Below are 14,878 nucleotides of genomic sequence, written 5' to 3' on the forward strand. Positions count from 1 at the left end.
ACAAATGTCACATTGTTCAGTACCTTGATTTTGTTCAGTTAACAAAAGCATTTTGGAGTTTGTTCCATATCTGTACATAAAGAGCTTTTTCAATCACTTTTTAATAGTTACCTAATATTCTATGGTTTAAACATAACATATTTAATAAGCTTCTCATTTGATGGCTCTTTATTTTCACTTTTGCTATTATAAGCAAGATTGTAATGAAACGCCTTATTCTGTGTTATTTTGTACATTATGAATATCCCTATAGGATCAGTTTCTAGAAATGCAGTTTCTCATGAAAAGCTGTGTGTACTCAGTTACTCAGTTGTGTCCGACTCTTTGTGACCCCATAGACTCTAGCCCTTCAGGCTCCTCTGTCCATGGAATTTTCCAGGCAAGAATACTGGAGTGGGTTGCCATTTCCTCCTTCAGGGGGTCTTCCTGACTCATTCCTGCCTTGGGAGGCAAATTCTTTACCACTGACCCACCTGGGAAGAAACAGGGGACACAGAAAGACCCTAAAGCTTCATAGATTCCTGCTTAGTTTTAATGACTTGTAGCCAGGTAGCCAGTTGCCTGGCTTTATAAAAAGTAAGATTATAGTTACTAGCTGCCAGCAGATACTGTTTTGATAATGTCCAATGGCATCCAAGCCTGACACGTCTCAGAAAACTCAGCTTGTTAGCAATGCAAAGACTAGCCTGAAATTACACCCATTGTGTCACCTCGTTATTTCTTTGGATGTCTGAACCATAGTTACTCTGAGTTTTGACTTTTAATATTTTTCTTATTAGCCAAAGCAGATATCATCTTTAACAATATTAGTGTTTCTTTGTGTATGAGAAGATGCAGGAATTGGGACTCATAAAATCTTTTCCTGAAGATATCCAACTCTCTGAAGGCCTGTTCTGCCAGTTTTTCCAGAGCACAGAATGCCTGATTCCTGATCTCCACCCTAATCTTTCAGTGGTGTTGAAGGTCAGCAGCTGCAGTGGCCATGATTTAATCTTTGTAGAGGTAGATGGCAACTGCCAGTTTCCAGTTGGCAGGGTCCCTTCGTGTCATAAATTTGACCGTGATTTGAGGCTGCTATTTCGTCCTGTTGTGCTGAGAATGCTCATTCCCAGGTCTGGCAGAGATATTGCTTATAGGCCACTCAGTGTGCTCTTACTGGATTAGGTCATAAAACACTATCCAAAATTCTCTGGACCACCTGTCTTACCAGCCTCTCGATCCAAGAAAACATTCCCTCTTGTTGCATCTTCCATATCTAGTTTCACTGTTAAAATCATTGACCTCTTATGGAGCTATATATTATTTTATCAGAGGCTTAATCACCCATTTGGTACTATAAGAGATAGCAGTTTTGTAAAACAGTTGAAATACAAATAACAAATAAAAGTTATGGGTACTTATAATTTTGAAAGTAGAAATGTTTAAATAAATTGAAGCTATGGGATTTTGTATAGTATTCACCCAGAATGGAATCTTGCTTTGTAACAAATATAAATCTAAGAATTAAATTCATAATTGCCAAGATATTAGTGAAATACTTATAAAATTCTTTTTGTTTTTCAGGTATACAAAATTAGGATATGCTGGAAATACGGAACCACAGTTTATCATCCCTTCCTGTAAGTATTTCTTTTAAGTCATAAATAAGCTGACTTAATATCTTTTTCTTGATAAAGTAAAAAAGAAAATAATCATTTCAACACTCTTTAAGATTTAGACCTTTATAAACATGATTTGCCAAGTTCCAAATGTGGCCTCATTTCTGTACCTCTGACCATTTATTTCAGATCTCTTTTTAGCTCTTCATTTACTAAATCTACCAAATACCTTTTAAAGACAAAAATGAATGAGCTGGGAATCTGCTTTGAGGATATTGCTATTAATAATGTGTGTATGTTACTATTAAGTAATGCATTTCCCATCACACGCCTACAAAGACCATCCTTTGGTTTGTGCTCATGAGTTTTGCGGGGCTTGTGCTTGTTGACATCCCTAACAAAAGCCCATGGCTCAGAATAAGGATGGCATCTTATCTTTAGAGATGCAGACTTCAGCTGTTCTCTAATACTTTATAACCTTACTTAGGTTATTTTTGTTCTGTCTTATGTTTGTTAACTTCGCTTTAACTGACTGTCCAGTTTCAATAATTTATCTTTCAGATGTTTTTAAAAAATACTCTCAGACTTGGTTTGTTTGTGCTCTTATTTGTTAGCCTGAGCTATGTAGCTGGTCCTTGATGGACATATTTTGGACGTCTCATTTAGATGGTTCACCTTTTGCACATTGTATAGTCACATTTCTCAACTACCTGACCTACCACCAGGTTAAGACGTCAGCATATCAGACAGCAAACTTTTTGAGCCATTCCTTGGTGGTGCTAACTTCTAGGTGGTTTAATTTTGGAAGTATCACTAGTATTTGTGTGACTGAATATTTTTGTGTATTCTTACTGATTTATGAAAATGAGAAGGAAACAGAAAGATAAACATGCAGAGAATAGTGAAAGCAGCCTAGGATTCAGAGTCTGTGATATTGAGAACAAGGTAGAAATTACTAGACTTCCCTGAACTACAGATCTCTGGACTCAGTTGGGCACTCATTGGACATGAACGAGTAGTTTTGTCGTTTATGTATGGCAAGAACAAAGTTAAATGTGTGAAGATGTGTCAAAATTATCTCTAAAGGGGGAACTATTATATATTTCTTTCATTCTCTAGAAACAGACCTGTTTGACTTGTGCACTTCTGATAAACTTTTGATACATTTTTTCTAGGGATTGATTATCTGTGAATTTAGGCTATTACCTAAATCTAATGCTTCAATACATGGAATGGCTTTTAGCTGACACTGATGAAATAACTTATTCATAGGAATATAGTGGTGTTAATTTGTAGTACTGTTGTTTTTACCCTTTATTCAAGTATATTTGTTATCTACATGGAGGGACAGATTTGCTTTTTTTCACTTTTGTCCCAACTTTACATATCAGTATATTGATAGTTTGTTTAAGATTTTGATGACAAATATTGGCTCTGTTGCTGACTAAAATAGAGTACTTTTGCAAACTAGTACTTGATGTTAGTTATGTTTGAGTTTAGTTTTATACCATGTGTATATTTATATTAGTTTCCCAATGCTGCCAAGGCAAAGTACCAAAAACCAGATGGCTTAAAACAGCAGAAACTTGTAGTACTGCAAGCAAGAAGTCCGAAATCAAGGTGTCAACAGGGCCATGATCTTGCTGACAGCTGTAGGGGAGAAATCGTCTTGGCTCTTAAAACTTCTGATGTGTCCTGACAATCCTTGGCATTCCTTGGCTTGTATGTGCATCACTCCAGTCACACAGCTAACCCTATGTGTCTTCACATTGTTCTTCTTCTGTAAATGGATATGCCCAAATTCTGTATTTTTATAAGATCACCAGTCATTGGATTGTAGCCCATCCTAATAACCTCATTTTAACTTGAAAGACCCTATTTCCAAATAAGGTCACATTCTGAGGTAGTAAGAATTAGGACCTAAACATATCTTTTTGGGGGCACACAACTCTTAAAATGCTGATTTTGCAATCTCTTAATTTGTAATTTTTTATAAGGCATTGTATTGTGATTAAAACATTTATTTCAGGAGATTCCTGATGTGTTAACTCTGATTCTTGCAAAATTTGCTTTTGCTTATATTCTTCACTGCTGTATTAAGTCTTAGTTCGAAGCCCATATACTTTTGATATTTTAAACTTTTGGTTCTCATCACCATTATATTCTTTTTCTATTTCATCTTTCTGCCAAAATTTGCAATTTTAGTTTTCATTGTCTTTCTTATGAGAGGTTGAAGCATGTTAAAAATCCTTTTGTGTATGAAAGAAAAGATTTTTGATTATGGAGTTTTTTTTACTCAACTAGTTTTAATGCTGCAAGTGTAGTTTTATAATGAGCAGATATAATCATTGCCACTGATGAACATGGATATTTGACCTGGAAAACCTGTGGATATGATTCAAAGTTATTTTCATAATCTTTGTCTTCTAGGAAATTTGTAGTGACGCATCTGGATGTCTGTGTGCATTATGCTAGAGAAGCAGCATTTAGAAGTTGATTGGATTTAGAATTTTCTTCTGTATTTTCTACACACCTTATTAAGGATATAAATTGTTATTAACTGAAAGTGTAACTGAATGGCCCATCAGCTTATGTGCATGCATGTTTTTGTTTTTTTAAATTTTTGGCCACTCCTCATGCAGGATCTGAGCAGAGGTTGCACCCATGCAGTAGAAGACCTGAGTCTTAACCACAGGACCAGCAGGAAAGTCCCCATGCAGATGTTTTGAATGAAGAACTGTTTGATTTGAAGGATTCAGACATTTACAACTTAGTTAAGAAATTTATAAGTTTTAGGTCTAGAACTGTATGCTGTTTTTTGAAATTATATAAGGAGATTGCTGTGGGTTTTACCTAAACGATTTGAAATTTCCCTTTGTATATGTGGATTAAAGTTTAACAGGTCCTTATGCCAGTGTTAAAAGTAAGCTAGTTCATAGTAGTGCAAACAGGATATGAAAAAATTTTTAAAAAATATTTCCCCATGCAATTTACCTACTTTTATTACTGGTTTTCAATTTTTTCTTTCTGATTGTCCATCAAGCCTATGTTGACTTGGTGGAATTACAGTTTTACTCAGATCAAAATAGAGCTTACATAGTTTTTACAAACAAAACTGAAACATTCCCACAGCAGTACTTCTCTTTTGGGGGCTTTTTATATTTGAGGCCTTGTTTCTGGGTGGAAGTTGAGATTTCATTGTATTAAAGGAATTTTGTCATTTTTTTTATTAATGACCTTTTTGCTTTAATTTAGCAATTTAAATATACTAGATCATGTTCTATGTAATAATACTTTATTATGAAAAATACAAGTGAAAAATTTGTCTCACTTGAAAAAAATAAAATTTTTTACATACATAAATAACTTCTATTTTAAAGGTATTGCTATTAAAGAGTCAGCAAAAGTGGGAGATCAAGCTCAAAGGAGGGTGATGAAAGGTGTTGACGACCTAGACTTCTTCATTGGTGATGAAGCAATAGAAAAACCTACATATGCAACAAAGGTATATTTTTATGATTTTTATAAAAATAAATAACATTTTATTTCAAAAAATTAGTTCGTTTAGTAATTTTGCCACTTAATTACAGGACTAATACTCTCAGCCTCTTCACAGTAGAAATTTCTTCTTTCTCTGTGACTTCTTCCAGCCTTGCTTTAACTGTATTATTTTTTCCTCCCCACCAAGAGGAATATTTTAGCTCCTTCACGTAACTGGTATTTACTTTTTCAATCTCAGAGTCATCAATGTGATTGACTTTCTCTTGCCTCCACATTATCACACCTAGAAATACTTCCCATCTTTATTCAAACCCACACTATTTTTCTCCTGTTGAAGCCTGTGTCATCTGAAAGAGCACTGTTTTTTATCTTGTTTGTTCCTATCCTTCATCCTCCTGCTCCTTTTTTATTGAGATATAATTTACATACTGTAAAATGGGTAAGGCTTAGTTACACAGTTAAAAAAAATTTTGTGACTGTAATCATAAAAGTTCAGGATAGAGAACAAATCTAGTAACCCAGATACCTTCCTTGTGTCTGTGCTCAGAGTCACTGTCCCCACCTGCACCAAAAGGTAGATACTGTTTAAATTCTCTTTGCCTGATCTGTGCATTTCTTCCTTTATATATCTTTTCTTCACTTCTCATAATTTATTCATTAACAAAAAAACTACCATGTATAAACAACTTTATTTAAAGTGCTGAGATTAAATAAGAAAAATGGATTTCTTGACTTCAAGACTATTGTAATGTGGTGGAAAGAAAGCCCTTGAAGAAGTAATTATAAGTGGTTTGCATTTATACAGATATTTGGCTCTTGGAGCTTATAAACAAGACAGAACTGGAGATAAATATTTGGAAGATATTAGTGACCTTTGGAAGGGGTAAGATTCTCTAGCGGTAGGCCTAGGACAGAGCTTGGTCAATGCACCATTGAGGTTTGGATGGAGGAGGAAAGCCTACAAAGGATTCTGAAAAGGCATAGTTAGGCTGGGTAAACAGGAAAGAGCGATAAACAGTGTGGCATGCTGCTATCAGGTGATCTAGAGCCCATACGTTACTTGCTGTCTTTAGCTGCAAGGATGTTATTTGTAACCTTAATAAGAACAGTTTTAGAGGATTAATGAGCCTGGATTAAAGTATAGGTTAGATTGTGAATGGCCAGAAAAGTAGGCCAGGAAAAATGAAAGGATTATTTCCGTGAGGTTTGGCTTTGATTGGGAAGGAGAAATAAACAGATAAGTTGTGGGCATAAGATGGAAGAGATGTTTAAATGCTTAAATGCTAATGTAAGAGAATTATTAGAAAAAGAGATCAAAGTAACAGGAAAGACAGACTATAATACAGGTCGATGACAAAGCTAGAGGGATGGAATCCAGAGCATAGATGATCTACTTCATACATGGTGGTGAAGGTGAATTCGCTCAGTGGTGTCTGACCCTCAGCGACCCCATGGACTGCAGCCTTCCAGGCTCCTCCGTCCATGGGATTTTCCAGGCAAGAGTACTGGAGTTGGGGGATCTCTTAAATTATAAAAAATTGAAAAAGAAAAAAGAAGTAAGTGCAGAATCAGTTTTATAGATTTGGTGAGGAAAGTCAGTTTGGCTTCCTGACTGTTAGCTCCTGATTTCCTTGTGAAACACATGATGACATTTTCTCTACTGCTCAGGAAATAGAGGGGAAAAGTGCAGTCTGAGTGATGGGGAGAATATTTAAAATCATCACTGTGGAGAGTAAAAATGAACAGAGTGGGGAAACAACAGCTTGCCAGGTATATTTATGTCCATTTGGGAATAGTAGTTATGAATTCTTAGTTTTATCAGCCGGTTCTGTGTCATTTGTATGATCAGCATTCTGGATATAGGTTAAGTTTAGGGTAGGATCATGCCAAGTTGGGTTTTGGTAGATGGAATGACAAAAGGAAATATGAGCAGAGTAAGGAAGCCCAAATCTAAACTGTGTGTTGTGAGGAGGGATGGGTTTTGGCTAGAGAAAAAGTAGATTAGCCTGTGGACTGCAAGTCAAGAGAGATGTAGTGAGGTGCTGGAGTATGCTAGAAGGATAAGAAGTTGTGATCAGAGAGGGGGTGTACTTGCATTTCAGAAATTTAGAGATGATAATGATACTAAGATCTAGACTGTGGCCAAAATGGAAAAGACACCTTCAGAGGTGGTGAAGTCAGTGAACTGAGAGGCCAGAGTTCTCTGCATTGATTCTGTTCTCTTAATACACTTTCAGGTCTTCCAGATGCAACAGGCAAATGACAAAGCTTCTTACAGTCCTGCCTTCTTTCCTCAGCATTTTAGCTGTTGTTTTATTTTTCCTCTTTGTCCTTTTAAAAGCCAACTTATTTTGATAAGCTCTTTGTTAAATCCAGTTACATCTAGCAGTCTTCATCCTTCTTGATTTGTCTTTCTTTCACAAGATTACTCTGCTGGCTCTCTTCCTAACATGGGCTATTCTTGTTATTTGTTACTGTTCATTTTTTCCCCTGTACTGTCACTGGTTCTTCTTGCTTTGCCTGCTGCTGCTGCTGCTACTGCTAAGTCACTTCAGTCGTGTCCGACTCTGTGCTACCCCACAGACAGGCTTCTCCATCCATGGGATTCTCCAGGCAAGAACACTGGAGTGGGTTGCCATTTCCTTCTCCAATGCATGAAAGTGGAAAGTGAAAGTGAAATCGCTCAGTCGTGTCTGACTCTTAGCGACCCCATGGACTGCAGCCTACCAGGCTCCTCCATCCATGGGATTTTCCGGGCAACAGTACTGCAGTGGGGTGCCATTGCCTTCTCCCTTCCTTTGCCTACTACTCAAATATCAGTATTTCCCGGGTACTGTCCTTGATTCTCTCTTATTTAAGACCTTTTGTAGATGATCTCATCCACACCTTCATCTGCAGGCACAGCTTAGATCTCTACCCAATTCCTTGACCCCATTTCCAGCTGCCTACTGTCACCTACCTATTCTCTGGCTCTTGAGTTTAATATATTCAAAACAATTTTTTATATATACTCCACCCTTGCTATTCGAAGATAAGACAAAATACATTTTTGGTATCTTGATTAATAATAGATCCTTTTCATCCTGATTTGATAGTTAGAAACCTATTGATATCTTTGAGTTTTTTCTCATAGTGATAGAAATCTTCAGTCTGGCCTAACATCATTTACAGCACAACTGGGGCTCTTATTCTCTTTTGTTCTTTCAGGATTCAGTTCAGCTTTCCCAATGTTACTATAATTATCTTCTTAAAAATCAAAGCTATTCTTGTTTACCCTGATAGAAAATTTCTACTGATGTTCTGTTTCTTATAGAATAAAAGACCAATACAAGGCAAGTAATAGTTTTTGAGAACCTGGTCCCCTTCATCTAGAAACAATCTACCTATCTACACCCCTTTCCCTAAAGGCACAGGTATTTTTCATTGATAACTGTTATTATAATAACATAATATAACATGTTATATTATGCAGTGTTTGTACGTATTGTTTGCTATTCTCTATTTACATTTTCTTCTATCTCCCACTCTGAAAAGAAAATTAACAAGATTGCTCCTTTAAGACCCAGCTTAGATATGACCTCCTCAGTCATAGAGAAATAGGAGCCTTCATATTTTCCCTCCGAAGGCAAGTTGTTCATCTTGTCCTAGGTACTTTATTTCTTTAAAAGCTAATGTTTGTATCTGCTATATTTCTTTCATTAGATAGATTCTTATGGCAGGATGTTCATGGCCTTAGCATTTGTGCCAATGATTCATAGTAGGTGCACAATAATAGATGATGAATAAATATCATTTGGAACATTAAAATATGTAAACTTCCAGTAATGTTATAAAATGAATGATGTAATAAGTACATTTTTTTCCTTTCCTAAAGCAAAGTGAGGAGTTCAGTTCAGTCGCTCAGTCGTGTCTGACTCTGCGACTTCATGGACTGCAGCACGCCGGGCCTCCCTGTCCATCACCAACCCCCAGAGTTTACTCAAATTCATGTCCGTTGAGTCAGTGATACCATCCATCCATCTCATCCTCTGTCATCCCCTTCTCCCACCTTCAATCTTTCCCAGCATCAGAGTCTTTTCCAATGAGTCAGTGAGGAGTAGAAGTTATTTTTTAAGTGTAATGCTTTAAGAAGTATCTATTAGAAGGTTTTGGTGAAATGTGGTTATTAGAAATGAATAGATAAGAGGTTTAATGATGACTAAATGACAGTAGGATATTTTCTTCACTAGTGTATTCATCCTTAGGTACTGAGTGTATATTTATTCTATGTGCATGGAAGTATATTTTTAAAAATGTTTCTTTTGTAAAATTTTGGAAGATTTTTGCCTAAGCTTTTACTTTGCTTGTTTAAGGAATTCTTCATATATTCAGAATACTAATTTTTACTTTAGTTTTATGTGTTGTGAAACTGTTTTATTGCAGAGGTTCACGAACTTTCTTAGTGCCTTTAGTGTCTCAGTAAAGTTTTGACAGTTTTTTGTCACTTAGAAAGAAATTTTAACAATCTGTTTGTTAAGTAGCAACGTAGCTACTTGAAAAAAAATGACACTTCTTTGAAAGGAAAATATTTTTGTTAAATTGTTAGTTACTATTAGGATGCATGTGCCTGTCAGGTAGGTCACAGTTTCTCACACCTGGAATTAGATTTTGTATCCCCATCCTCATTCTTAATTTACTTTTTACATTTCTTATTTTATGGATTTTTGGGGGGAGGGATTTAATTTTTATCAAAGCAACTGCTGGTAATCCAGTTTTTCAAAGAAGTGATGTTACTGACTGATGGTTGAAACTATACTGTCTTAAACTAGTAGATATGTAGTGTCAAACTGATTCTGAGTATCACCAAATTTCCCTGGAAAATTTAAAATATTTGCCATATCTTTTTGAATTTGCTGTAGTTCTGCCAGGTTCAGTTTTGAAACTGAGTCTATATAGATATGTATGACTTGTCTTACAAAATTTTGCTTGCTTGATTTACGATTATTCTTGCTGTTTATTTACCAACTGTTTTTTATATATAAAACATGCAACAAATATTTGTGAGAGCTAATAAAGATTAAGCAAATTGTCATAACCTGTAATTTTCACAAGCTGAATTTTAATGGGGTATGTTTCTATTATAAAATTTTCAAAAATCCAGAAAGAGTGGTGCAATCTTTCATCTAGATTGAATAGTTTATAACATTTTGACATATTTGCATTTTTTTTAAATAGAAACATCTGAAAATATGTAGAAATCATTTCCTTAATCTCTACTTAAGTATGCATCTTCTAATGATCTGTGTGTCATTATACGTAAGAAATGCTTCCCTCTTCTACTATTCACTAATGATTTGTTTTATTTTTGATATTAATAAAGATTTGATTCCTGTTTTATTTTTTTGTTTTAATAGTGGCCAATCCGCCATGGTATAGTTGAAGACTGGGACTTGATGGAAAGGTTTATGGAGCAAGTCATCTTTAAATATTTAAGGGCGGAACCTGAAGATCATTATTTTCTTTTGGTAAGCACAACTTATAATTTCAGTGAGGAAATTTTTGAAGAAGCTTAATGAGAATGTTTTCATTACATCTGTACTCAATAGGCTATAATTTATTTGTCATGTATCTAAAAATATTGTGATAAATCTGGATCATATTTAGTATCTTCAACTATAAATTTGAGGGGAAAAAGTTGGAAACATGGCACTTTTTTTTTTTAAATTAAAAAAATAGCGGGTGTGATTTTTATTTCATTTGTGATTCTTGCTAATAAAATATGTAATTTAATTTTTAAACTTTTTTTATTAAAGCAATACATGTTTATAACTTTAAAAATTTAATTGCTATAGATTTAACTTTAAAAAACAGCATTTTTCTTCCTAACCTCTCCCTACTCTTAAACACTTGATTCTCCAGAGGCACACACTTTAACATTTTAAAGAGTTTTCCCTGATAGTTTTCTCATGTATTTCATTTGTTATTTTAAATATTAGATACTATAAGTTCCTACTAGGAAAGATGAGTATTTTGTTCTTTTCCTTTTGTCCCCCCTCCTTAACACAATATCCTTATCTTCTTCCTCTTTCTGTGATATAGTTACATCATAATTTTGGGTAAAATTAATATTTTATATTTTATTATGGTGATTGTGAATATATATATATACACATAAATATGGGAATATACATATACATAAATACAAAGTTCAAAGAACCTTGCAGTGAGCACCTACAATCTAGACTCAGCATTCAATTTTGCTGTAATTGTCTTAGAACATCTGTTTATTTGGTTACCTTTCTATTACTCCATCTTACTTTTTAAATCACCACAAAGAGTTGCAGATTGAGTCAATTCACCCCTAACTACTTTAGCATACATTATCATCAACTAGAGTTTATTATTGTTTACATTTTTTTCTTTTCTGTAAAACTTACATTCTGTAAAATCACACATCTTAACCCTGTCATTTTATCGGTTTGACCAGGCGTTGGCAAACTTTGTCTAAAGGTAGATAGGAAAGATTTTTGGCTTTGTGAACCATGTGGTCTCTGTTGCAGCTGCTTAGCTCTGCTGTTGTAGTAGGAAAGCAGCCATATGCAGTACTTAAATGAGTGGCTGTGGCTGTGTTCCAGTCAACTTTTATTTACAAAAAGAAGTGGTTGACTAGATTTGGCCTGCAGGATGCATGATGTATTAATCGTTGCCCTTCTGTAGTTTCGACAGATGCATATGTCTGTGTAACCCAAACCCTTATCAAGATACAGAACATTACTGTTAAGCTGCAAAGTTATCTCATGCCTTTTCCAGTTAATCCCTACCCCCATCTCTTGGAGGCAACCCTTGTTCCAATTTTTTTCCCACACATATACATTTTCCTCATTTTTGAGTTTCATATACATGGAATTGTATAAAATGTGCTCTTTGGTAAGACTTCATTCACCATAATCTTGAGATTCATACATGTTGTTGCATTTAATGCTTTTTTTTGCTGGTCATACTCTGTTGTATAAATATGCCTCACTGCCCATTTCCCTGTTGAAAATCACCTGGGCTGTTCCAAGTTTTTGATAGTTATGAATATTTTGGGTATTGTGAATGTTCTTATACAAGTCTTTTGTGAACATGTTTTTATTTCTCTTGTGTAAAAAACACCTAGATAAGGAATTGTTGTGCCATAGGGTAGCTGTATGATTGATTTTATAGGAAAGTTTCAGAACTTTTCCCAAAGGATTGTACCTTTTTGCACACCCACCCACAATGTGTTATTGATCCGGTTACTCTGCGTTCTATCTAACATTTGATATGTATCAGTCTTTTTAATTTTAGCCATTCTGGTGGGTGTGAGCTTTCTCATTTTGGTTTTAATTTGCATTTTTCTGATGACTGATAACATTGAGTACTTTTTCATGTGCTTATTAGCTATTTGTATATTTTCCTTGTGAGATCTTCTGATTAAATTTTATTTTGTATAGACTTCTGGAGTTTATAATTTAACTGCCTTGGTTTTTTAAGTTTGCTTAATTTTACACATAACTATTACTAAATTATCTCCAAATTCTTGAACATAGTCCAAAGCCTTCCTGCTGCTGCTGCTGCTAAGTCGCTTCAGTCGTGTCCGACTCTGTGCGACCCCATAGATGGCAGCCTACCAGGCTCCCCCTTCCCTGGGATTCTCCAGGCAAGAACACTGGAGTGGGTTACCATTAAGTTTAAATACATCAAGTAGTTTAGAAGTTAAAGGTTGTATGAATGGAAAAGATCTAATACCAGTTAATTGAAAAAAAGATTTCTATGGTGTCTTTTAAAATCTAGAACATGATTTTATTTGCAGTGATTTTAAGTTTTATCTGTCTTTCCTTTTGCAAGTTGTGCTCATTAAATTTAAGGACTTTTTCCTTAACCCCAGGTCAAAAAGATAATTCTGTATTTCTTAAATTTAAAGTTTTGCATTTCAAGTTTAAGTATTTGAGATAACAAAAAGAATTAAATAGTCAAATCAGATTCATGAGAATAATATCTTATGTGGTTTCAAGCTTGGTGATATAAAATAATTTAGGTATTCCTGAGGCAAAGGTGAAGCATGAAGTTCAGGATTTTGGGTGCTGTTCCTTAGGTCCTTTCTTACCTCACTGGGATAGTTTCTGACCCAGACTTACCCCATAGGTTTCTAAGTGGTGTGGTGTATGCAGTCACATAACTTAAACTGAAGAGAACTGTGTAAACATCTCCATTTTACACTCTAACAGTTATATGTATGTATAGATCTATTTGAATTCTCTACAGTTTTTCGTTAGCTTTGTACCTCTGGGTTTAATGACTTTTATATAAATATAGTGTTTGAAATACATTATTTCTCACTTACAAATTATGTATAAAGTTATCACAGTAATCTGATATTGCCTATTTAAATGTTATTCAATTTCATAGACTGAACCTCCACTGAATACTCCAGAAAACAGGGAATATACTGCTGAAATAATGTTTGAGTCTTTCAATGTTCCTGGCTTGTACATTGCTGTACAGGTAAGCAAGTTTAGATGTCAAAATAAGCATGGCTCTTAAATTTTAACCTGGTTTAATTTAACCTTAAAATATTTGTGTATTTTTCTTAATTTCAAAACATATCATAGTTTTCTATTGAATTGATAATTTAGAAATCATTAGAACAATGGAACTATTTAGTGAGTAAAAGAGAAGTGTTAAAAGGAAGTAAGTTGATGGTTTTTGGATAAATTAATAAGGCCTTTTGTAAAACAGAAATAAGGGAACTAATATTTATTCAGAGTTCATGTCAAGAATGTTGTATACACATTGATTTACCCTTAGAACATTCATTGTATCCTTTTTTGTAGTCTGCTTTGAATTAGTTACCACTGCATATGTTTGACCACTGTCGCCATTGTGCCCCTCTGTATACTGTATATCACAAATCCCTATAGTTTTTTAAGTTTATAAGTTTTGTCGAATTTAATTTGTATGGAAATAAATCTGTGTGGAACAGTGGAATAGTCTCTCTCCCCTCTTAGGAACAGAGCTTACTTCTTACTTGTTTCTTAACCCTGTAGCAAATGTGATCCCTGGCATATCACAAATGCTTAATAAGTATATAAATTATTGTGTAGTTCTGTTAGCCCATAATGATTATGGTGTGATCCAGTGTTAAAGTAAGAGGATGGTCTAGTTACCTTTCTAGATTCCTTACAGCTATTATATTGCAAGTAGATAAAATAAAGCCAACTTAGTACTGTTTTTAATTAATTATCTTGTTTGAGGCTTGGATTTATATGAGATTTAGTTTTTTTAATTGAACTAGTTACATTAATTTCTTAATTTGTAAATGGAAAAACTTATACTTTATTGCTTATGCCAAGATTTTTTATAGAAAAACATTTCATCAACTTTGTTTTCCTAATTAAATCATAGTATTTGGAAGTGTGCAGTGGTCTTTTCTCTGGTTATATCGCTTGTTACATATTCCTGAATGCATGTTGCATTTAGAAAATTTGGAGGTAATATTATAAGAGTGATACTTGTGTATAGCCATCTATGTATTGAATAACTAATGGTTGGTGGTTGTGTGCTTCTCTGCCTTACTTTTACTTTTGTGTTTGTTATGGGCTAGGCCATATACACAGAGTTTAAGTCCTATACTGTATTATCTCATGTTAGTCTCCTATATGTTAGTACTGTGGTATCTCATGTTAGTCTTCCACTTTTTTTTGGCTATAGGAGGAAAATGGCCCTCACTAAAATACGGAAAATTATAAATATGCCCTTAAAAACTAATGTAAGGCTTT

The 14,878-nt window shown here is 34.5% G+C and overlaps 1 protein-coding gene across 1 annotated transcript in view; it reads left to right on the forward strand.

The window, feature by feature from the left end:
* The window catches only part of ACTR3 (actin related protein 3), a 47,408-nt gene that overhangs the window by 21,282 nt on the left and 11,248 nt on the right, over positions 1-14,878 (forward strand). The window contains 4 exon segments of the mRNA NM_174226.2: positions 1,564-1,619; positions 4,979-5,103; positions 10,493-10,603; positions 13,509-13,604. Coding sequence (NP_776651.1) covers positions 1,564-1,619; positions 4,979-5,103; positions 10,493-10,603; positions 13,509-13,604 — 388 coding nt within the window.

Source organism: Bos taurus, chromosome 2, assembly GCF_002263795.3.
Source record: "Bos taurus isolate L1 Dominette 01449 registration number 42190680 breed Hereford chromosome 2, ARS-UCD2.0, whole genome shotgun sequence".
Taxonomy (NCBI): Eukaryota; Metazoa; Chordata; class Mammalia; order Artiodactyla; family Bovidae; genus Bos; species Bos taurus.